This window comes from Etheostoma spectabile, chromosome 22 (genome assembly GCF_008692095.1).
Source record: "Etheostoma spectabile isolate EspeVRDwgs_2016 chromosome 22, UIUC_Espe_1.0, whole genome shotgun sequence".
In the NCBI taxonomy this organism is placed as follows: domain Eukaryota; kingdom Metazoa; phylum Chordata; class Actinopteri; order Perciformes; family Percidae; genus Etheostoma; species Etheostoma spectabile.
Window position 1 is genome coordinate 21800658 of NC_045754.1, and position 24462 is coordinate 21825119.

General features: G+C 44.0%; 1 protein-coding gene across 2 annotated transcripts in view; it reads left to right on the forward strand.

Annotated features, from left to right (window-relative positions):
- nrp1a (neuropilin 1a) overlaps positions 1-24462 on the forward strand; it is a 66171-nt gene that overhangs the window by 37424 nt on the left and 4285 nt on the right. The window contains exons 8-15 of one of the 2 annotated variants that reach the window (XM_032503576.1): positions 8645-8800; positions 10658-10802; positions 16727-17058; positions 18887-19031; positions 21336-21425; positions 21985-22035; positions 23868-24011; positions 24113-24390. In XM_032503576.1, the coding sequence (XP_032359467.1) occupies positions 8645-8800; positions 10658-10802; positions 16727-17058; positions 18887-19031; positions 21336-21425; positions 21985-22035; positions 23868-24011; positions 24113-24390 (1341 nt within the window). Of the gene's footprint in view, positions 1-8644; positions 8801-10657; positions 10803-16726; positions 17059-18886; positions 19032-21335; positions 21447-21984; positions 22036-23867; positions 24012-24112; positions 24391-24462 lie in introns of both variants that reach the window. The other variant, XM_032503575.1, reaches the window with a different exon arrangement.

Genomic DNA, 24462 nt, shown 5'->3' on the forward strand with positions numbered 1-24462 from the left:
AATGCAGGATGTTATTGAAGGTGAGTCACAGTAGGAAGTATTGGAAGTGCCTGCGTGGACATAGTAAGAGTGTTCTGGGTTTGTCCTTCAGTCTCGGGAGGTTCAGCGTCTCCATGACACCGATGACACTCAACAATTTTGATGATGAATGTCAGCCTGATGGACCTCAGGGTGTTAGAGTCCACGCTTCACAGAAATTGCCTGTGTCCACTCCCTCTGTCACTGTCTACCTATCTGTCTGTGTCTTTTCTCTCAGTCTGTCTTCCTGTCCTACCTGATAACTTCCCCTTTCCTTGATAACAGTGGCCGCCTCCGGGGATGCTGGGATTTAGTCCAGGCATCCTGCCCAGCCACACACACACACACACACACACACACACACACACACACACACACACAAACAGTCTCTGTCATATTTTCCTGTCTGCTGGCTTATCTGCACGAAGCGATCATCACCCACCGGGGGAACTTTATGTAGAAAGATTAAGGATTTAGTTATTCCATTCCCAGATGGGTTTAAGTCACATGTCCTCAGTGAACTCACAAAACACAAACCCCCTTGTAACACAAGCACACTACCTAGATACATTTGGAAACATGTTTGATTTATTAACCAAAAGCCTTCAGGCCTTGTAAATGCCCAGACTGTTTTTCTTTTTCTACTGTTTTTCTACAGTCTTTGCTTCATTGCTGAAAGGTTTGGCCCCCACATATTCCTCAGGGGATGAATAATAGAGCTGACCCAAAGCCAAATATTTGCTCGGGGTGGGCCATAAGCAAGCTTTTCCTTTATTATTGCAATAAAAATATTGTCCTTAGGGGCTCTTGTTGCTCCTTCAGACTAATTTAATCAGTGTTTGAGCGGATTTGAGTGCAGTCTCCCATGCATTTGTGTGCCCATGTATGTGTATTTGGTTTTGTGGTTGAGTAAGACGGTCTGACCAGGTCCATATTGTCCTGCAGAGGAACTCAGCGTGTATCTGAGTGGATCAGGATGAAACATGGGCTCCGTTACCACTTTCTCTAGCAGCTGGACAGTCTGTTGTACTAAAGCATTTTCTCTCTGAAGGGAAAATCCATTGTTTATAGTTCGATATGTATAATAGGGGTAACAGCATAGGCTTGAAGACTTCTCTACCCGAGTTTGCCATTTTGTCAGCGGAAATTACAAGTGATCACAATGATTTGTTGCCACTTTAGACCATCCCTGCTGTAATATTGATCATATTGAGGATTTGATTTGGCAGTAAAATCGGAATTTTGAAAGGGGATGCGCTCTGATGGCCATGCTGATTTCCCAATACTAATTAGATCAAAACTGGGGCTCTTCTAATTTCTAATTTCAAACGCAGGGAAAGAGCCAAGTCTGTGGTTGCCACGTGATTTATGTTTTCGAAATAGTGCGATGCACTTGTGTCGAGTACTCTGAGCAGAGGCCCAATTACCACAAGTGGTATCGAAAGAGTAGAATTCTTCATTCCTCTTTCATTACGCCTGAACGTAGTGCTGCAACAAGCTAAGGCCCCCTCGCGGCACGTACAAATCATCTCAGTGCGCCGTCAGATGCATGATAATCAATTCATTACTTATTTCATTATCATTCCCTGACTCTAGTCTGAGACAGACCTTTTTTATTATTCACGACAGGCAGCCTTTTGATTCCAGGGCATTTTCCTTCACTCTGCTCTCTGTTTTTTGCTGAACATAATCCAGATTTGTCATCCATTTTAATGCTGCTTCGTTCTGATGCATATAGAGGAGCTGGGCAAGACGCTGGAGTCTGTGTGCTCTTCTCTGGGTAATTAGATTGGTGTGGTTCAGCATTGAGTGCTGGGTTAGCCGGGCCATTAATCAGCCCTTTGGTGTACACAGAGATGGACAGATGTCCTTTGAGGGTGTTTGCGGCTTGAGGACGGGGTAAAGAAAGAGGCAATAATCCTTCAAAACAGGCCTTCATTTCATTTTTTTCCTTGTTCCTTTCAGATCTGTTCACTTCTCTCTTCTTCCCTTTTCTCTCTTTGTCAGATCTCTTGAAAATTCAGGTCTACAGATCTATATCAGGGTAGGGGGAGATTTGTGCATACAATCTGCCTGCATGAGCCATGACTGTCTTTGAAGCTTAAGAGGATGAACAACAGGGGTTTCTGCAGTAGGTTGCCGCAAAAACAAAAGGGTACACCCCCGGACTATGCAGCTTATAGCCTGATCCTTGCATTATGAACTCAGACTGAATCTATAAGGAAAACCTGAATGACACATAACACATACGCTTCTAACACGAAGGTAATATGTTTATGGCGCGTCATGGCCTAAAAACTGATGGTTCCTCGGTTCGATTGCAAAGAAACTGACATAGTGTGGAATGGAAAGGATCTGATGGTCACCGAGAGTTACCGAGTTAGCATTCGAATGATGCAATAAAAACCTAAGGTTGAATCTCTGTCAGACAGCTGCCATTGATCGCACATACACACAAAACATGAATAATTTACACTGTCTTGGAGACAACCCAACTGTCAATACCTGAAAGCCTCTTTATGGAGCATCTCATAATGGCAGTACACAGTACGTTATCCTATACACTAGCTTGAGTTGATTTTGCTCTCCATATGTATAATTTAGCTGCAATGGCTTCTGCCATTATCTTCTTGCCAGGATGCATTAAACCTTAATTACCTCATTGGTATTTATGGATTTATCAGACTCAACATAACTGATAACCAAAATAGTTCCTCTATGTGCACCCGCTCCACCTTGTGATCTACCTGTATATCAGTGTTTGTTTGCACAACCTTTATCTCCTGCATGTGATACTAATCTCAAGGTAAAGTAAACCATTTGCCGAGGAACTTGTCACGGGTTTACATGGGAGTTGTAAACCTGTGTAAATCCATAATGAATGCACTGTGAAACATGGGCCACTTAGCAAAGATAACAGGTTGAGTTCCACTGCCTCCCCAACCAAACAACCACTAATCGCACACTTCCTCGATGACAACAACCGCCCCGGCCACCGTCTTACTTAAGATAACTTCAGACGCTAAACCAGCTCTGCCGTGCTTTGCTTTTCTTTCTCATCCGAATGTGCTTCCAATTACCCCAGGTCAATGAGTTCCAGAAATGCCCCCTTCATTGCCATTGTGTCTGTCTTCACTTCTGTCCCCGTTCGAGGGCTTGCCGCCGTGCCGAGTGATGAGTAATTAGAATATGGACTGGTAATTAACAGCAGCTTCTCGGTTAATAAAGTCTAGCGCGAGCGGAGGAGTGGAGGCTGGCATGTGGCTGCCGGTGAGATCATCATCCTGTCGTACAAATGGAAACAATGGACGCTGTCTGTGCCTCGCTGCTCCCAGGCCTCTCTCTCAATTGGAAAATCAATGGCAGGATAGAGAAGCACATTCGAGTGGAGGATAGCCCAAAAGCTGGACTAGAAATCGAAACATGAGGGATGGCATGATGTAATGAAATGAAACAGCGCCGCTTAAGTCCCCCGAGACAAAAACTCGGCAGCTCAGCCTTAATCAGTGTCATTTTCAGGGTCTCCGCTGTGGATTTAAAACAATTCCGTACAGCTATAGAGTCAGTCGTCATCACTAAACGGTCCTCCACAGCTGTATATCCTGGGATAGGATCATCAAGTGCTTCCAGACATGACATACCTTCAGGTCGCCCTCCTTTCCTTCCTGATTACCGTCTCTTGGTTTCATAATCGGGACTCGGGGCATTTAGTCATGTGTGTGTTAGGCTAGGAAAAGGCCTGGAGTTAAAGTCTTTAAGATGATTCAGACGGAAGGAAATCTTAAAAAAACCCTCTGTTAAATGCTTCCTGTAACAGCTGGTCTGTTTAATCATGCAGCAGTACATATCACTTCACACACACAACAAAGCAGACAAGCTCTTATTGTATTATAGCTGTGTCGTCCAGCCTATACATCCCTCTTTGTCGTGAAAACAGATGATCGGCATGCATAATTTAATGCCGCCGAAGAGGTGTCGGGGGCTATAAAAAAACTGTGACTCTGTCAGGTGAATACTGTGATAAATGGAAGGTCGTGAGCAGAGCTCATAGGTCCTGCAGCATTTGAGTAATACAATTTTCATGAACGGAGAATTAATTACACTTTCAGGTAACACAGCTATTCCAGAAAGCTTCTGCTACCCAACTAGAGGAAATGAGTGAACAGATTGCTGAGAGCTGGTTTAGTAATGCTGCATCTGGGGCTAGAAAGTGTCTCTTTAGCTGCATAGTAAAGTAGCTTTATGTACATTATATTCAGATTTTGTATGCAGAAAAAAAAGTGACTAGAGGCTCTGCACATACTTGATGGCCCATAATGATTCCAGGCTATCTTTCTTCTAACTATACCATTCTGTTGAGATCCATAAATCATTCCCAGAGGTTGTTTCCAGGAGTCTATGTCTACCAGCTGCTCTTTGACTTTAGAACATAGAGAAGCGCTCCCTCCATTCTCACCCTCGGCATTTCTCTTGTTGTTGTTTTTAGTGAGGGAAAACGAATAAACTCATTCCCCAGAGGCCTCGGTTATTCAGTCAGCAGCCCACACACACACACACACACACACAAACACACACAGATGAGAAGCTATTGCTCCCCTCTGTTTGGGGAAGCAAGGAAATGGATTTAAAAGAAAGAATTCGGTAAACTTCTCCCAGAGTACGGATTGCTGCATACAACTTCATGGCAACTCAATTATAAGCCAATCAAGCAGCAAGAGATAAAGCTTTTGAGCTTTTGCTTTTTCTTGAACGCCCAACCCCTCCCTCTCTCCCTCCCAGGTCTTATAAACCGCATGTCTCCTCACTGCACCCACACAACAATGACTAGGCTTTAGCCTGAAATACATATCATGTGGCCTTGCTGCCCGTCTGAGTCACACAGCGCAGACAATACTCTGAGTAAGGGATAGATGTAATGATCTCGCCCACAGCTGCCGCCGCTGCGGAGGGATAATTGGAAAATGGTCTCTTCAAACTTGTACAAACACACATAAATACATAAACACACTGCCCGTCTGTCATTCCCCATCATTTGTTCCCGCACACACAGGCCTCAATCAAACACTGGATTTCAGTCTGATTGCATGCACGCCAGGCTTTAAGCGACTGATGTTACAAGCCCGATCACGGTTAATTCTTTTCCTGCTTCTCTGATTTCATTAGTCACAGGAGCCGTGTACAGTGGCTGTTTGTGAGGCAAGGGGCTTTGAGTCATCGGTAGAGAACACCCATCGAGCAGGAAAAAACACCTGGGAGACAAGGACGCACGGAAGTCCTGCCAACATATGAGCCTGACACTGCTTTATGGAAAGACTCTGAGATGTCTCTGTGATTTCTTACCTTCCCTGGCATGTTTATGGCTTAGTGTGTGTGTCCTTTGAGATATGAGTTATTGTGCACCAGCATGCCATGCAGAGAATGTATGGTGTCATTTGTCTAGGTGGGCTGCAGTCCAAACATGCACTCTCATAGTAGAAATAACAATATGGCATACGGACACAAGCATCTTTCTGTTAGATCAGCAAAGTCCCAAAATGCAGCTGATCCCTATAGTTGCTAAATTAGGAGTCATAATTCATACCTTTCTGCACAGTGATTACATCATCCGTTGAGCGTGATTCAGCCTTTCAAGGCTCGATGACAAACAGTTCATCATCAGAGAAATATTGTCCGAGATCCACTGTGCACTGCATGCGTGCGATTTCCAAGTGTTATTAGTTGATGTATATAGTTCAGCTAGTGCTGCTTGGCTTTGGGCTAAAAGGAGTCCCACTAGTAATCATTATCTGGGTCTGTTTGTTTTCACTGTGGTCTCTGTGGGGTGGGATGGACTGTGCTTTACATCCACTCTCCCTGACCCGTAACCTCCGTCGTCCTCGCTACTTTGCTTCTAGCGAGCAGAATAAATTAATAAATCATGCTTTGCTCATTACCCAGGCTCCGTTATCAGCTTGTGTCTGTGAAATCGATCTAGTCTGTGCACTTCTTCGCTTGAGACCCCATGCTTCTGTCCTTCACATCTTCCAAGGCGTCCCTGTCAGCGGCTCGTTTCTCTTCCCAACTTTCTCCCATGCGCTCTCCTCCGTCCTCTTTCCACTCTTTCATCATTCTTCCCTCTGGTCACATCCCATCATAGCTTACCCTGATGCCACTTTTGGACTCGCATATATTCAGTATCATTAAATTTCAGCTTTTTGCGCCAAATGCGTGCAATAAATCAGTTTGCCCCATCATCTCTACAGTTTGTGTGGCCATAAAAGTATTGAACCACAAATGATGAAAGTATGTTTTTTGAGAGTTTTCAGCTCCTTAAAACCGGCCAATTCACCACGCCCATCATATAGCACAGAAGCCCTCAAAAATGACTACCCTTGAAATAAAAACTGGAATTTACAAAAACAAATAAAGACTTTTCAACTAGCCCAGAATATTGATTAAAGTCATACGTCGGCCCAGCCCTCTTTAAACCACCCACATTTCAGCACGCTCAGGGTCTTAGATTGTTTGAGTCTGAGCACCCATGAGTGTTCCCAATTAGCCCTGCCACTCATTTCATTCCCAGAGGCTCTTCTTCTCCATTACACCTAATGAGATGTTTTTTTTGAGAAAAATCCCAAGGCCACGTCTTCCCATTAGCCCTCTTTTTGATGTGAGCCTTTTTAGTAAGCCGCTTTGCTATTGGTTCAGATTGAAAATGAGTCCTGCTGGCCATTTAGGCACAGATGTTAAAGACCTGCCTGGCAAATACAAACCAGCACGGGCCACGCTGCCATCCGCTATGCTTTCCCCATCCAGCACTGGAACATATGGCCGTTAAGAGAGAGGATCCTGCTCCTCCGTTATTAAATTGGAACTGAGGGGATTTGATTTTGTCTCTATTTGTGGACCCAAAAGAAATCTGGGAGTTACTGTATAAGCCCCATGAGCCTGTAGACAGGAACAAAAGTATTCTGTCTCTGTATGTGACGTGTGTGTGTCTTCTTTGTTAGTCTCCATCCATCCAAATCCTTTTGAGGAGCCGAGAGAGAGTGAGAGAATAGCATGGTGGAACCTCATTTATTGCTCCCATCTGTTTGTGTCTTTTTAATTCTGGAAGTGAATTTGAGGAGCAGGAATGACCAGCGTCCTGTGGCATGCAGATGCTCCTTTTTCTGCCCTTTGCTCCGAGTCACTAAGTAAAGCTAGCTGGCTCTGACTGTACGGGGCTCTATGGAGATTTTTGGTGGCAGACCACTGGCTTTGATTTTCTAAAATATGTGAACGCTTCTGTGTCCGTCTGCCCTCTCTCACATAAAGGATTCCACTGTGTCTTACACACCCTTGCACATACCGAAGATCTCCTTAGTAATCGACTTAAGACTCTGGTCGCCATTCCATCTCACGTCAACATCAAAGGCCTCGTCTTTCTCATCGGGATCTGGAAACCTCGTCTACCAATGCTCCGTCATCCTGCCACGCCGCTGTGTTTTTTTGCAGCGTCGGCACGCAACACCATTACTTTAACGTCAGCTCAGCCTGTCAGAGACGGTGTTAACGCTTGTTAAAATGAAGCTCACTGCTTCATACAGTGCGCCGAGGAGTTAGCAGTCCCTTTAAAGCCTTCCAGTGGCACAATACACTCACTCTTTTCGTGTTATGGATGGAGGTATGATACGGTGGGGTTAAGTAGCCTCCACCGAGGTCAAAGGGGGACAATTAGTTTTCACTCGTGGCTGGAAAATTCCTTGTGTGTCCGAGAACTAACCACAGCGGACCTCACATCCAGGCTGCCAGTCAGGCCTTGTGGTCCCAGTCAAGTTAGGCAGCTTTATTAACATCATCAAAAGCCAGTTTAAAGGCTATTCTTACCAGAGAAACAGAAGCCAGGGTGACATATAGAGGACTGTGTGTGCGTTTCCTGGCAGTGATGGTTGGCAGACTGACACAGGTCTGATGCAAACCAGTGACTTTCTCTGCCTACCATCAGCTTGACTGGAGCACACACACACACACACACACACATAAAAATATATATACATGCAATGAGAACAGACATACATCCAGATACTCTCTGACCCTACCACCTCTGGCTTTCTCTTTGTAAATATGTAATAGCCCTCCAGTAATGTACCGCAGTCCATCATTACTTTATAAAGCCCTGCATATTTTAGTGGCACAATATTTGATATTCAACGTTTTTGTATCTCTCTTTCCTCCTGGCAAATTTTGATAATGTGATTGCAGACCTCGCTCTATTCAACATTCACTTTTATCCAATAAGCTCTTGTCTCCCATCTCAGGAAATTAAGTTGTCATCCTGTGTCTCTTTCATTAATGTGAATATCATTTCATTGCTGTTTATTAAATTCCAGGTAGCAGACTGTGGCCAGAGGTGATTCTAATAGTGGGCTTATATTTTTTTATTTTAAGCTTGTCGGTGCATTATTAACACAGACGACGCATTGAAAGCCTTTGCTACTGAAATTGTCTATGCATTTTAACAGGCACTGTATTTCAGCTGTGTCTGCTCCAGTTAAGCATCATCTTCCTAAATACCTAAAGGAAACATCTTGTCATTCTTACAGCTCCTGTAGAAGATTCCAAGCAGCATTTTCTCAGGTGTCTCTTCTTTCTTTACCCTCTACAGGTGGACCTTGGCTTCTTGAGGTTCGTCTCGGCCGTTGGCACCCAGGGCGCCATTTCCCAGGAGACACAGAGGATTTACTATGTCAAGTCCTACAAAGTAGACGTCAGCTCTAATGGAGAGGACTGGATCACTTTGAAGGAAGGTTCCAAACAGAAGGTAGGGGACCCTGTTCCTCATTAATCATTATCCGGCAGTGGTCTAATTACATCTCTAGGCTCTAAAACTGTAATTGAAAATGATAATCTGCAAAGCTCTGATAATTTTTCTAGATATGTTTGCATCCCTGAGCTCTGCGTGAGACGATCATCTCAGACTAGATAATGTTTTTTGTTTTTTTTTACTTCTGCCTGACCAGTGACTGCGTCATAAAAGCCCATGCTGCGCATGCACTTCACTTGAATTATCCCGTCTCTAAAAAGCAGCCAGCTGACTTGAATTGTGGTCTATTCCAAGTTGCCTTTGAACTCAACAAAAGGGGGAATACCCAGCCATATGTGCTTGAGTGTCTGTCTCCCAACGTACAATTATACACTTTCCTCTGTATGGTAATATACCCACTGTCTACAGTATATATTGTAAGTGGCTGGTATTTTTCAGCACAGAAATGCAGCACTTCAGTAGCTATAGAAAGGATAATATAAGGAATGTAGTCTCTGTTTTATTTCAGGCACCCGTCAACTTGACGAAGAAAAGACAGGGATGACAAAAGACTTGACAAACAAGAGTTAAAGGGGATAGGGATAAAGCCTGTCATGTTTGAGCAGCTGGTAAAGAAGCATCCAGGAGAGAGAGGAAAAGAAGAGGAGGGAAGGGATGGTATGCTTGACCGGAGCGTGACAGGCTGTAACCATTGATTGCTGTATCAGACCAGGTTTTGTCCATCTGGAGGCCAACACCCCATCCACTGTGGGTCTCCAGAGGGGTCAGAGGCTCATATGTGTTGCTGTGTGACATGTAAATAGTACCAAGGCATTTTTGAGACTACAAGTGGAAGGAAAAAAAGTTCAGAGCATCCAAACGAGTGTTTGTGCTGCTGTATATACAGCACATTTCCCCAGGCCTGATTATTTTATAGTCTCCCCAAAGTACACAGTCCCTTCTGTAAAGTGGCGGCTTAAAGGTGCCATGGAAGACCCGGCCTGTATTTTTACGGACTCTAAAGTGCTTTTGTGCGTAGGGGCGCCATTTGCCACATGCTGAGCCTGCAGTTTGGCGTCTTAGCTGTGGAAAAAGCCACTTTACAGTTAGCAAGTGGCGTGACATTTAAGAGAGTGGATGACTTTGTTGCAGTCCCTTGGTGATGCGCTTGGCAGGTCTTGCCCAGGGACGGGGCTACAGAGGCAGGCTGTATGGACTAATGGATCAGATCCTTTCTATCAGTCTGTCCATCCTGCTCCTCTCAGCTGGATTCCTTTCCGCCTCATAGCTGCTCCGTGGGGGGGTCAGAAGGTCACATGTACACCGGTGTGATTCAATTACCCAGAATGAACTGTGACGGACTGTGGGGAGTTGTTTTGCTGGGTGGTCGGCCTCTTGGTATGGTGCTAGTAAACTGCCAACCGACCCCGGGGGAGAACAGTGGCATCTTTGACCTTTAAACAAGACACTGCAGTAAAAACCTCAACCAAATCTGGAACTAGAGGACAGAAAAAGGGCATCTTAAACCAATATGGTGTTGTCAATGTTACACATGCAGCCTTAGATTTCAAAATCATGTGTTGTAAGACGCAGGGGGGACAGGGGAAATCAGTTTAGTCAGTCATACATAGCATCACATTGAAAGGATTGTCATTTTCTTTAGATTTTGGGGTATTTTCCAACCCCTAATGCACTTTCTCAGTCCAAAATATGACCAATCATTCAGCTCCTGCTGAATATTTTCAGATTCGCTGAATCTTAATCGCGTTGAATGACTTTTCCTGATTCAATGCAGCCAAGGTCTCCGACAAATTTCCAACCAGCCTCTCAATTCAACATGTCAAATAATTGGCTCTCCTTCGACCTCTATCACAGGTTTTCCAAGGCAACACCAACCCGACAGACGTTGCCAAGACAATGCTGCCCAAACCCACGCTGACACGCTTCGTCCGAATCCGACCCGTTACCTGGGAAACAGGCATCGCACTTCGCTTCGAGGTGTATGGATGTAAGATATCAGGTTGGTACTGCTGAGATCCCTGCTGATCGGAATACTCACTCACACATCTCAGCTTTATGTTTCCTCACAGCTGCCACTGAAAACACACAACTCTATATTATTCTGCATATTCTGACTAGATACAGATGATGCCACTGACTCGATTTAGGATTTCTGCACATGCCCAGATGTTAGTTTCCCTTCTTGTTGCAACATACTTGTTATTTCCCACTCCGGCCCCAGTTGCCCAAACACCTCACTTCTGCCAGGTGTGAAATGATGCTCCATCTCTGTGAGAGTTCTGCTCTGAGGCTAAAGTTAGCTACTGCATAATAGAGGAGTGGCAGAGGAAGGAGGATTACCTATTTATGTTACCCCATGTTTAGATGTACCTCATTCAATATAAATGGAGCCGACAGCTGGCAGGCTGAAAGAGATGGAGATGGGTGGGATCTATACGGTCCCAACTCTCGTCTTTAGACACAGTCTGTCTTCTGCTTAGAGAGCTTTGATTTTTGGAAAATCTCTTCTCATCTTTGCTTTTTTGTCAATTCTGTTGTAATAAGTGGTGTGTGTGTGTACTTTCATATGGTTTTAGCACATCTGTCTGCATCTCTATGGGTTTATGAGCATGTGTATTGAATGGTAATTAGTGCTTGCCCATGTGTTTTGTTCCTCTGTACTTGGATAGGCTTGGAAAGGGAGCGGATCTTACAAGGACAGGGGAAAAAACAGCCATTTGTTGTCAGTTTTGTTGGTTCAGCATTAAGCCTTGGATTACGGTTAGGGTCCGGATTAGTTGTAACCAGCCAAATGTGCTCACACAGTATGTAAGTGTGTGTGTGTGTGTGTGTGTGTGTGTGTGTGTGTGTGTGTGTGTGTGTGGTGTGTGTGTGTGTGTGTGTGTGTGTGTGTGTGTGTGTGTGTGTGTGTGTGTGTGTGTGTGTGGTGTGTGTGTGTGTGTGTGTGCACTCTTAGAACTATCTGTAAATTAACAGCTGTATGGCTGTAAATTGTCCCTTGTACGTGATCCACAGGTTAATTTTTTTTTTACCATTGACACAGTTTATTAACTGAAAAATTCCGTTTTTTTTAACGGTAGAATGTCCGGATAACGAGCTGCCGGTACTCTTTCTGTTATTTTACGGATTTATTTCTTAGAGTGTGTCTGTGTGTGTGTTTGGAGTTTTAGAGGTATGCAGTTATGCCTTACACATGTGTGGCTATTCATGTAATAGCGGAGGGCACTGTGGGTACAGCTGGGGCGTGGGTTTCGGGCGTGCGACCAGACCGCTGCACAGAGCGTAAACACATCACAGGACTGAAGTCACCACAGGGCCTCCGTAAGGACGTCAGCACCCCAGGGTGCTATGAAGTCACTGCCAGCTCCACTCTAGGCTAGCAGCGCGAGGAGAGAGCGAAACTGCGAGGCTCCTGAGGGCTGCATAAACTCCATGACTCACTCTACGTTGAGTTGTGATAACTTCAGGAACTTTTGTTGAAAGATAGTAACTTTTTAGTGCATGTACAGTGCACTAAAGTGTGAGCTAAATGAGCACTTTAGATGTCAAAACCATAATTCAGGCATCAGATTAGAGGAGGAGATGTAGCCCAGAATGTTGCAAGATGTTTTTCCCTAAATCATCATGGTCGCGTGCCCCTGCTGATGCAAATAGCTACTCATTAATAAAAAGATCCACCGCCCTGTTGTTTGTAAATACGCCATGGTGTAAAAATATCTCTGATGAACCACTGATGCTCCACCCGAACCCTAAATGCCCACACCGCCATGCATCATCATATACACACATACACACACACACACACACACACACATGTCCTCTGGGTGTGTCATTGCATGCATGTCATCTCTGAAGCGTCTGTGATTGCAGCTGATGTCAATTAGGAGCTCCAGATGAGCCGGGGAGTTCACCCAAGTGTCTAAACTCAGATCAGACTCACAAACACACCATCACACACACACAGTATACCTTTTCTCTCATATCCTTCCACTTCAAAGGCGATCAGTGTGCAGTGTCTTAGCTTTTGCTCTAGGCTGTGATCAAACAGATCTTGGCTGAAGACGAAAGAAAGAAGGTTGCAAAACCCATGAAAACAGTCAAGAGGCATTCTGCACCGCCAGCGTTTGTTCCTTGAGCTTCATTTTTCTATAGAGCAGGACCAGGGATTGTCTCACGGGTCTTGCGTAGGAGCTGTGTTAGATACCCAGAGAGAGAAGTCTGAATGAGGCCTTGTTTTCCAAAGTCTCCGCTCTTTTTTTCCCCAGATACAGCTATGCTATTGAGTCGCGCAGTGGTACAGTGCGCACTTTGTCTCGTACACAGAACATGTAATAATGCCTAGATTTATCCGTCCGTGGGAGCCAGATAGTAAATATGTTATTGCTCACCACAGGTCCCTGACTCAGTGTCCTTGTGTTAGGAAGAGACAGAAAAGAAGATTTAGCACTAATACAAACCGTGTCAGTGTTAGTGGTGATTATACCATGGAGAAACTGAGGAGGAGGAGCTCTACCTTTGGCTTCACAACTCAAAGAGACACAACAACTATGAGGTTTTACAGATTGCTGGTACTACTAAATTTGATATTGGAATATTTTTGGCCATTTTTTAACCCTCATGTTGTCCTCGGGTCAAATTGACCCGTTGTCCTGTATCACTGTTCTTTTTAATTCCCCAAAATAACATGATTGATTCCACACAACGCTCTTTGGCAAGTACAAATCTCTAGTTTCATTAATTTTGGGGTGTCTTAGTCAATTTTATAGCATTTGAAAAAAAAAAAAATTGAAGTGTTTTTGAAATTGTATTGAGTAAAAGTTGACATATTCCAGTCTGTGATTTTCCATCAACATTTCCAGCACACATTCTTTTCATTTTAGTCTAAATAATTAATTCTAATTTCTGCTTTTCTAGGTATAATTTTTCTAGGTATAATGTCCTATAAATGAGGTTTATTGACCATAAACTGCTACTACTAGTTAGGGTTACATAGTGTTAAATGTCAAAAAAGGGACACACATTGCAAAAAGTGTTGAAAAAAGGGACAAAACCTTAAGAAAAAGATAAAAACATTGATAAAAAGCATCAACAAAAGAGTTGATTTTCAATTTTGACAGGAAGACAACACAAGGGTTAAAAGAATGCCCTGTCCAAAAAAGAATCCAGGCACAATTCACTTCAGGCCGTAACTTCACTATTTTAAAAATTCCGACAATAAATTCTTGAATTCAAAGCGAGAGTCAAAGATAAAAAAAAAAAACTTGTATGTATTGTTTCTTTTATGTGGAAGGGGAAAAACTGGCTCAAAAAATGTCATTTTGCTAATTAGAAATGTTTCTCAGGTTAAGTTGGATATGCACTGGTACGCAGTGCCAGGTTGGCTCAGTGGTAGAGCAGGCGCACATGTCCTGAGAGGATTCTGCCTTGATGCAGAGGTCAAGGGTTCAAACCCAACCTGCATGCCTTTCCCCGTCCCTCTCACCTTGCTGTCCTGGCAAAAAAAAAAGATGAACCCATGTTTTGTCTTCCTGTGAAAAGCAACCCTCTTGTTGACGCTTTTTATTTTTATTTTTATTAACTTTTTCTTACATTTTTTTCCCTTTTCTCAACACTTTTGACGCATTTTTTAATGTTCACTTTTTTTGACATTTCAACACTACGTAACACTGACTTATTAACTTTAGTTTTACAGTTATTTTGGGGATTTATGGTTACCTCATTTATAGGAGCTAATACCTAATATTTGAGTTAGAAAAGCAGAAATTAGGAATTATTTAGACTAAAATTAAAGGAATGGATGTTGATGGATAATTACAGACTGGAACATGTCAACTTTTACTCAATACTATTTCAAAACCACATAAATAGTTTTTTCAAAAGCTATAAAATTGAAGAAGACACCCCCAAATTAATGAAAGTAGAGATTTGTACTTGGCAAAAAGCGTTGTGGAATCAATCATGTTATTTTGGGGAGTTAAAAAGAACATTGACATAGAAAAACGAGGACAACATTAAGGGGTCAAAGGTGAAAAAGCCCAAATAATAATCTTAAAAAATGGCACTGGATTTCTGTGTACTTGTACCAAGGTGACAACATGTGGAAAGTTAAGAAATTCAACGCTTCCGAGCTGCAGCAACAGGTTGCTGTCCTTTTCGGCTTTTGATATGGAGGGATGGCATTATAAAAAAAGGAGAAGATAAAAAAACAGGTAAACAGTCTCCCTTTTGAAACAAATGAGAAACACATTCACCTACAGAGACTTGGAATAGGGTAAGATCAGAGGAGTAGAATAAAAGGGTGAGAAGAAAGTTCGAAAATGTGGAAAGGAAACAACGAGACACACTCCCACAGATGTTGACAGCTGTGGAGCAGAAGGTAGATGAGATAAGCAGATAAAACACAAAGAGAATGTGTTGTGTGTCTTAGTATATGTGAGCCTATAGAGGGAGGTGCGGTTGGATAAGGGAGATGAAAAGAATCAGCCCTCCCAGAATGCAGGACGTCGAAGCACCAACCGGGTGGAGGGTTTTAATTGGCTGCCTGGAGACAACCGCTTCAGGCGGAGGAATTAGTATGCATGAGATCTGCAGACGGAGAGAAATACAATAGAGGGAGAGATCACAGCAACATCACAAAGAGTTTGGGGAATTGTCCCCCTCACTTTGACTTTCACTATCTCCGTTGCCCCTTCATGTGAACCTCATACTCAAACTAGACTAGGCATTGGTTATGGATGAAGTCTTTTATTGGCCATTCTCTCTGATACTTTTTCAATACACTGTAAATTATGGCTGTGAAATTTACAGTTATTTACTTTAGATTTCACAGTGACACTACTGAATAGGATTTCTAGTTTCCATTACAAAGTTGTCGACATGACAAAATCACAGTAGTCCAAGTATTACAGTTGAAATCACGGTAGCATTAATGTAAAAAAATCACAATATAGCCACTATAGTAATAGTATACTGTAAATAGTACAGTAAACTACTGTATTTTTACTTTTTTTTATGTTATGTTGTGTATAATTGTTTTGTATTTTACAATGAATACATAAAATACTGTAAATGGAAGTACCTTTACTGTAAAAAGAATTCACAGTAACTTTCTGGCCAACTGTTGCCGGTAAGTTACTTAAAATGTTACGTTAAATTTGTTACAGTGTAGTTTGTATTTCCCTCTTTATTATCGGTATTTATATTATTACAAATACTTACTTTTTAATATTTACGGTCACAGGTTAATATAACATATATTATGCTACCGACTCTTGCTTTATCACTCTAATTACACATTCCATTTAATTTTAACGTCACTTACACCGCAATATTGTTTCTTGTATCATGGCGACCGCACTTTAACATACCTTTATTTGAGGCCATTTTGCTTACTTTCAGTCTACCATATAATCATTGTCTATTGTTTTGCCTGTATTTCTGGTGTGTTTCCTCCTCCTTCAGCCAGTCTGATGGTCCTAGAGGTTCCTAGATCGAAACTGAGATCCAGAGGGGATCGAGCCTTTTCAGTGGCTGCTCCGACTCTGTGGAACTCATTGCCTGTAGCTGTGCGGACTGCTAGAAGCTTGTCCACTTTTAAATCATTGCTCAAGACTTATTCATTTGAAATAGCGTTTGGCTCAGGGGAGCCGTCTTGATGAAAGTTGTATTCTATTTTCTTAGTATTTGTCATTTATTGTGTCTTCTATTGTATCTGTTTTATATTACTGTAAAGTACTTTGGTAGGCCTCGGCCTTGGAAATGTGCTATATAAATAAATATGACATTGACATTGACATTGACATTTCCTTGTTTGTGTTTTTTTTGTTTTTTTGCTGTTATTGAAGAAAATGCTGCTGCTGTACTACGGAAATTTCCCCGTTGTGGGATGAATAAAGTATAATCTAATTTAATCTTGTCTTTCAGAGTACCCGTGCTTGGGCATGCTGGGCATGGTATCGGGTTTGATCGCTGACAACCAGATCACTGCATCCTCCCATACGGACCGGAGCTGGGTACCGGAGAACGCCCGCCTGCTGACCAGCAGGACGGGGTGGACCCTGCTGCCCCAGCCCCAGCCCTTCACCAGCGAATGGCTGCAGGTGGATCTCGGCGAGGATAAGCTAGTGAAGGGGTTAATAATCCAGGGGGGGAAGCACCGCGAGAACAAAGTCTTCATGAAGAAGTTTCGCCTCGGCTACAGCAACAACGGCTCCGACTGGAGGATGGTGTCGGACGCCGGTGGGAACAAGCCAAAGGTGAGAGGTTTTCTTAACCCTTGGATTGTCTTCACTTTCGGGACCCTCTCATGTCCCTCGGGTCAAATTGACCCGTGACTTATTTGGGGTTTTAAAAACAATTCTGAAATAAAATGTTACTTCATAATCCATCAACAAATATTGTCTTTATCCCAATTTCAAACAATTGAGATAACTTATATGTTTAGGGAATGCAATCGGTCTCTACTAGAACACAATTAAAAAGGGAACTGTGATTTGTTTTTGTCATAAGGTTATAATTTGTGTTAAAAATCTTGGAAAAACATAAGGGGTCATATCCAGAATCATTTTCTAAATTGAGTTAGTAATACATGTTTATCACAGAAAATAAGGTAAGACTGTTGATTTTCATGCACAAAAAATGTAACTTGTACCATTTTTCTTCTTCTAAAAGTTTGAAATGGGTCAATTTGACCTGAATACCATACAAGGGTTAACATGGCTTCTGTCAATCATAGGCTACAATGGACTGGGGCCCTAACCAAAGAACCCTTAATGCTTCCTTTAGGTTCTTGGAACTGCTTTGATTTCTAACACAATCCAAAAGATAGTTTTTTTTTTTACCTTCAGCGTTGTGAGAAATGATTTAAATAAAGGCTTCTCACAATGTCTCTCGGATACATCAGAGCACTGATGCCGATTATGACACATTTAATTTTCACCGGAGCGTTGCGCCTGGCAGTTGTGAGTCATTCAGGAGTCGTTGTTGAGTCAATTTCAGCAGCGCTTTAAATCACATTAGGATAAGCATCTCAAGTCTCTCAGAGCCTTTTTTCCCAGTTCTCTCTTCCTGCTTTGTATTCTGCACGACACACACACACACACACACACACACCGTTCAACCCTTTTAGTGGATAGTGACACCTCTCCAGGGTAGAAGGAGGGACCAAGGGAGCCAGGGGGAAAACAGAGGGAAGAGAGGAGGAAAAGAGAGGAACGAATGTGCTACATGGAAAAGTGACCCAAGATTTATCTGCCAGGGTCACAACACGCACAGAAGACACACGCCAACTTTTCCCAATGCATTCACACACTTGCACACAAAGAATGTGTGTGTGTATATATATATATTATATATATATATTATATATATATATATATATATATATATATATATATAAAATATGTACTGTAGCACATACACAATCACACACACCTCCAAGAAGAGCTGCAACAGCCCGTCCCCAATTACAAGCATCTCTGACAGGGCATAAATCGGATCCAGATGGGTTGATGGTTGATTTATGAAGGGGTGAGGAGGATCCATATCCCTCCCCCATCCTAGTTAGCTGCCTCTTTCAGGGTCTCAGCATCTAAGTTGCACCAGGCTCCTTCAAATGATCACGCCCATTTATCCACTTCCATCAGTCCTCTATCTGCTCCTCTGCTTGCAACTCTTGCATCCCACATCTTCTTGTTTTTTTATCATTTTCTTCTTTAGCTAGAGGAGGATCTGAGGCGGACTTAAAGGAGCCCATAGTTGCCTTTAGACAGAGGTGTGTGTCTTGCTGTCTTTGCCACTGGTTCCCTGCTTCACTTGCCCAAGCTGCAGCTGTGTTTTAGATGTCAGCGAGATGAGAGGGATCTGGTCATCTTTTCTTTTCACCGTGTACCCAGCACATGCTGGTACACCCGACGTCTGGTTTTCAGAAGGCGGGGATGCCTCGGGCCAACCGCGTTTGAAGAGCTGTATCAGTCAAAATATACCCGGCCAGCAGTGACTTCATCACCAATATTGTGTTTTTTCACTCACTCTTTTCTAATCTCTGCCCCTTTTCCTTTCACCTTCTCTCCTTTTCCCTGCTAGACATTTGAAGGGAACAGCAACTACGACACTCCTGAGCTGAGGACCGTGGAGCCCCTGCTGACTCGTTTCATCAGAATTTACCCAGAGAGGGCCACTCCTGCTGGCATGGGCCTGCGACTGGAGCTTCTGGGCTGCGAGATTGAAGGTGAACTGGAACTTCTATTCAAATCTATTGCATTGTCTTGTAATGGGGGTGGCTTGGGGTGGCTTGTGGCTCAGGGGTAGAGCGGTCCCCCCTTAACCACAAGATTGGTTGATCAAAGTGTCCCTGAGCCAGTTGCTCCCTGGATGCGTTATATACAGCTGTCCACCAATCCTAATACTTATGATGGGTTAAATACAAATTTCACAACTTTTTTTACTTTTCTTTTTTTTAAGAAGCAATGTTATTTCTATCTTAGTGGTGACATTTCTCCATGTAGTGCTGATCTCTCTACCAATAACGTTTCTACCTATGGTGCAAAGTTACTGCCCAGAGTGAAACCTTTTTCCCGTATGTCGATTACATTTCCAACTGTGGTAATGTTTTTAACAAGACAGTAGATTCCAGAGTTTTGGAGCTTGGTCCCCTCTGAGTTAAAGCCTGGCTGTAGGCACCGTCAGGAGCAGCCGGTCAGCTGACCTGAGAGATAAGCTGGACGTTTTTTTAGACAGATTACTAATTGTCAACCCATGATGACAACCTAAATCAACACCTATACTCAGTGCGTTCTCCCACAGGTGAGCCATCTATCATCCAAGCCAATGACATGGCTGTAAGTAGCTTGCGCTTCATGTCTCTGACACAGTCGGGGTTATTTAAAGATGTGGGGGTTCTCTGTGTTGAGCCCACAGCTGCCCAGCTCCTGCTCTTTATCCTTACAAGGGACAGTTGTCTTGTCTTCCTGTAACATCAAAGCTGCCCCCATAGCTAGCCACTTCTAGAGGGGATCAAATGAAAGCCCACCTGGCCCAGTAGGATTATTGCAGCCTGGCCCCCATCGCACTTTTCCCAACCTCTGCATGTCTTTCTTCTTTCAAAGGACCGCACACACTTTGCTATCTTTAAAACGAGCCCTTTTTTTTCCAGCTCTCTATCTGTCTCTCTCGAAGCTGATGTAGCATAGAGACAGCTCAGCGATATAAGAGTGTGTAGCGCGTCAGCCCTAAGTGGATTTACATATTGGATTTCAGGGAGGCCCTCTCCGTTGTAAGCCTCATGGACTCCCACCGGGAGCTTTAGTCAGATGATAATGCTTGTTTTCAATGTTAATGCCAAACACACACATACACACACACACAGACGTATACACACACGGAGCAACCACAATCACCCTGCCAAATATGTGGTTACAGGCATGTATACACATCAGGCACATAAACAGGTGCTTGTAGAAGTGTGTACAAGCATTTGTGTACAGTGTGTGTGTGTAGCGAGCCATAGCAGGAGGGCTAAATCCTCATTTCTGTGAGCGGCTCCCCTGACGCAGCGTTGACCCCATCCCTGACCTCCCCCACCCTGAATCTGACAGGGGCTGATCTGCCTCATATTTCATCCAGCAGAGGGAGAGAGCGAGGGCATTGGCTCCCACACACACACGCACAGATACTGTCCACATACATTTTCCATGCAGTTTTCCCTCTATCTGTTATTGCTCCCTCTCTCTCTCCACCTCTCTTTTTCCCGTTCATTACTCAGTCAGTGTAAACACACAAATGCACACACACCAGCAGAGCGTGGAGGCAATCTACGGCCATGCCCACATCCAAGTGTGGCGGGGCTGTAATGATAGGCCACTATGTCAGCCAGGGGCCCTGCCTATAGCCAATAACAAGCCCTGTTTCTGCATCTATAGTTTCAACCGCCTAAGTCCTAAGCACCATGCTTTAGCTTCAACTTTATTTCTACGCCCACACCTCCCCAGCATGATAAAAGGAAGGATTCTAATAGCTCAGGTTTTGATTGAAGCAGAGCGTGTAACTGTGGGCAGAACATGCTGAGCCTCCGAATACATATTTCAGTGTTACTTGGCTTTTTTTTTCTATTTTAGCCTTGAAAACCCACATTTTCAGACATCCACACCCCATGCTAGCACTTCTTACTTTCCAAGTACCTTTATTCTGGCAGTCTGAACACACTTTTAGAGACGTAATCACCTCCAGTCCCTCATGTTTAAATGGACTTATTAAAAGTAACTTTGTGTTATTATATTTCCTCTTTATCTCGGTGTAACATTTAAGCTGAGAACATGATCCAACGTTGATCAGACTAAACAACAGGAATGTAATGTTCTGCAATAGCTAATGGGCCACATCGGCGAACCTTCTCTGAATAATGGGGAAAACATAAATTAAAGTTTGGATGTGAACCAAATCAGAAATACATGTTCCATGTTTATCTTCAAATCTAATGTATGTTGTCTACTGTCTCTCTTCCTCTCCATCTCCATCTCCATCTCCATCTTTACAGCTCCAACGCTCCCCCCTACCACGCTGGTCCCTAGCACTACCCCGTCGGACGAGTGTGACGACGACCAGGCGAGCTGCCACAGCGGCACAGGTGATGACTACGATGTGACAGGTGCTAACATCGCCCTCATGAGACTGCAAAAAAAAAAAAAACTGCCCCCCCTCTTGCCCGTCCGTCTGCCATTGCTCACACTCGATCTGCTCCACTTTCCCACTGTCACCTCTTTCTGTTGTAGTTAGATTACCGCAGCTAATCTGCCACTTACTGTGCACACTTGCAAGCGCTCATGCATGCACCCATATGCACCTGCCTTGTCCTCCTCCACCTTCTTTTCCGCTAACTTCTCTTGGCCTCATTTCCCGCTAACCCAGTAACTCTCTGAGCCTGCACTGCTGCCTGCACTCCCCATTAACCAGCAGTCTCCAATGATGAGCCTGGCAGCAACTTAGTCACGTGTTTCAGAAGTATTACATAAGTGTGTCATGGTAGAAATACTGGGACAGGACACTTATAAGAATGAAGAGAAATCCAAGGCATGTGTTGATTAGATTTTGCTAGCATGGATACATTTAGTGCATGAGAAAGAAAGAAAGTTAACTCTTGCCAGGCTAGGCTAACCTTGCTAATGTCTTGTGTTGTGTTGTGACAGGGGTGACCACGATGCCAGAGACCACTACAGCTGAAGTGGATACAATCCCAGGTGAGCCCAAAAAATTGATATTTTTCTCTCCCATCAATGATTCCACATCTTACTAAGCGCTGGATGAGATGAGTAAATATTGAACTGCTCGAGGTTTTTTTTTTTATTCATTACCATAGAATTATCAAGAAGCCTACCTTAGCTAACAATTGCCAGCTCAAGGTGGCTCTCTCCTCTGATGTGTGTCTGTTATTAAAGCTGATGATATGGCCCAGAGAGGCTCCTGCTGACAGGGTGAGGGAGGTTGTGTGATGCAGGGCTAGCTGATGATTAGCACTGGTGCTCTGTTGCTGCCTTCTCAGCATAATCACTAATCACTGGGTCGACACTACCGCGCACTAAACACAAACCCGGGGAAGCACAATGCAAATGGCCAAATGGAGGGGCACAGACGCACGCACGCATAGTGCTGTTTCCTGTAGCAGGTTGATGAGGCAGCAGCCAGCTGAGAGGCTGTGCCCCAGACTGACCTTGGCTAATGGGCCATAGGCTCCACCCAGCCCCCTTCACTCTATCAGCTGGCTCTGTGGTCTGTCTGCAGTCTGCTGGGGCACCGGCTACAATACAGTAGAGCTGAGGTGGCAGGTATGCATAGTTGCGTGGGTATGAACGTGACTTTCTTTCTGTGTTGGTAAACACTTATCAGTCTGACTTTTCATTTCAAGAGTCTCAAACCTTTGTTTGTCCGTTTCTTTTTGGGTGTGGGGGCGTATCGTGCACTCTAATCTCAGAGGTTGTAGTTTCCATGGGCATTCGGCAAGAAAAAGTCTCTTTTTATTTTCATCAAATGGCCAAATGAGTCATGTGGCTGCTCGTCTTATCCAGAGCTTGTTGGTAGCCGTAGTCGAAGCCTCCCAAGAATGAAAAATAAAAAACCCAAAGCCGTTTTATTTGGGAATGAGATGTCTCGACAAAAAAAAGAGTGGCTTGGCGTCAGATGTGCGGTTCCACATGGGAATTCCATCCTTTGTGTTTAATGGGTAAATAGTCGTTGCCTGTGGAAGCTAGTTAAAAACCTTCCCATTATTAAAGGGAATATTGGCTCATATATTCCTGTCATTTGGAGAGCGGCCTCCCTGTATCTCTAAAGGCATCTCATGCAGGAGTTTAAGACCGTTGCTGACATCCCAAACAACTCGCTCCCTTGGAAGTCTTTCTTTATCCAATTTTTAAAAACCAAAGCTTGAGCTCCCACACATTTCCATGCCTCTACTGAGGCTCCTTCAGCACGGCGAGCGTCCATGGGGGATTGCTTTGTTGGAATGGGGCCCCGGCACTGTTACTATAGCTGTCTTCAAACCTCAAGTCCCCGCTCTCATTAAAATCCTGAGCTCTCTGCGGGTTGCAATGAATGTTGCTTTCTCAACTGGACACCATGTCCAGACCCCATCTTCCTCCCCCCTGTCCCTATCTTTGTGCCTGTTCTCCTAGTCCCTCTGTACCTCTTTTATATACCCTGTTACATTCATTAAAAGAGATTGTTAACTGTAGCCGAGAAATAAGGTCTACATGACGTCTGTGCTGTCTGCTCACTCTTTTCTCATGTTAGAAACAGTCCCGGTCTATTTCTCTCTCCTGAGTTAGCTGTTTTTATCTCCCCCAGCTTTGGGAGGTCAAGCTTACGTCCCACAGTTCTTTGCTGCCCTCTAGTGCTTGTAGCTGACATGGCTGAGTGAATGAAGCCCCAAAGTGTAGCCTGCAGTCTTGGCGTGACAGGCCCCCCGGTCATTTTTCAATTAAAGCCCAGAGCTCTTTGCAATTTCTCCTTTTGTAATGGAGGATAGAAGCACGATGAAATGGGTCTCATGATCTTGACATTTTGTCATTTGCAGCTTTTCTGTGGTTTGCCTGCGACTTCGGCTGGGCCAGTGACCCTTCCTTCTGCAGCTGGACATCAGATGACACTGGCTCTAGGTGGCAGATCCAGTCAAGCGGCACCCCCACCCTCAACACTGGACCAAACATGGACCACACAGGTGAGGACACTCTAGGCTTAACTGGGCCGTTCAAGTAAAGGTCAACCTCCTGACGCGGTACATGAGTTTTTGTCAGTGATACAAGTATTTTTATCCAACAGGTGGATCGGGGAACTTCATCTACACCTTAGCAGCAAGTCCCCAAGAGACGGAGGTGGCTCGGCTGGTCAGCCCCATGGTCAGCTCCCCGGACGCAGACCTATGCGTGTCCTTTTGGTACCACATGTTCGGTCCTCACATTGGCACACTGCATATCAAACAGCGCAAACAGACAGTTGATGGACCGGCTGACATCCTGCTGTGGACGATCAGTGGTCACCAAGGCAACCGCTGGAGGGAGGGTCGTGTCCTTGTGCCCCGCACCAACAAACCCTATCAGGTAACGCACAATTGGTCTGTGACTTGTTGGGGCATTTGCCACAAAACACATGCTCTTTCTATTGTGCCATCA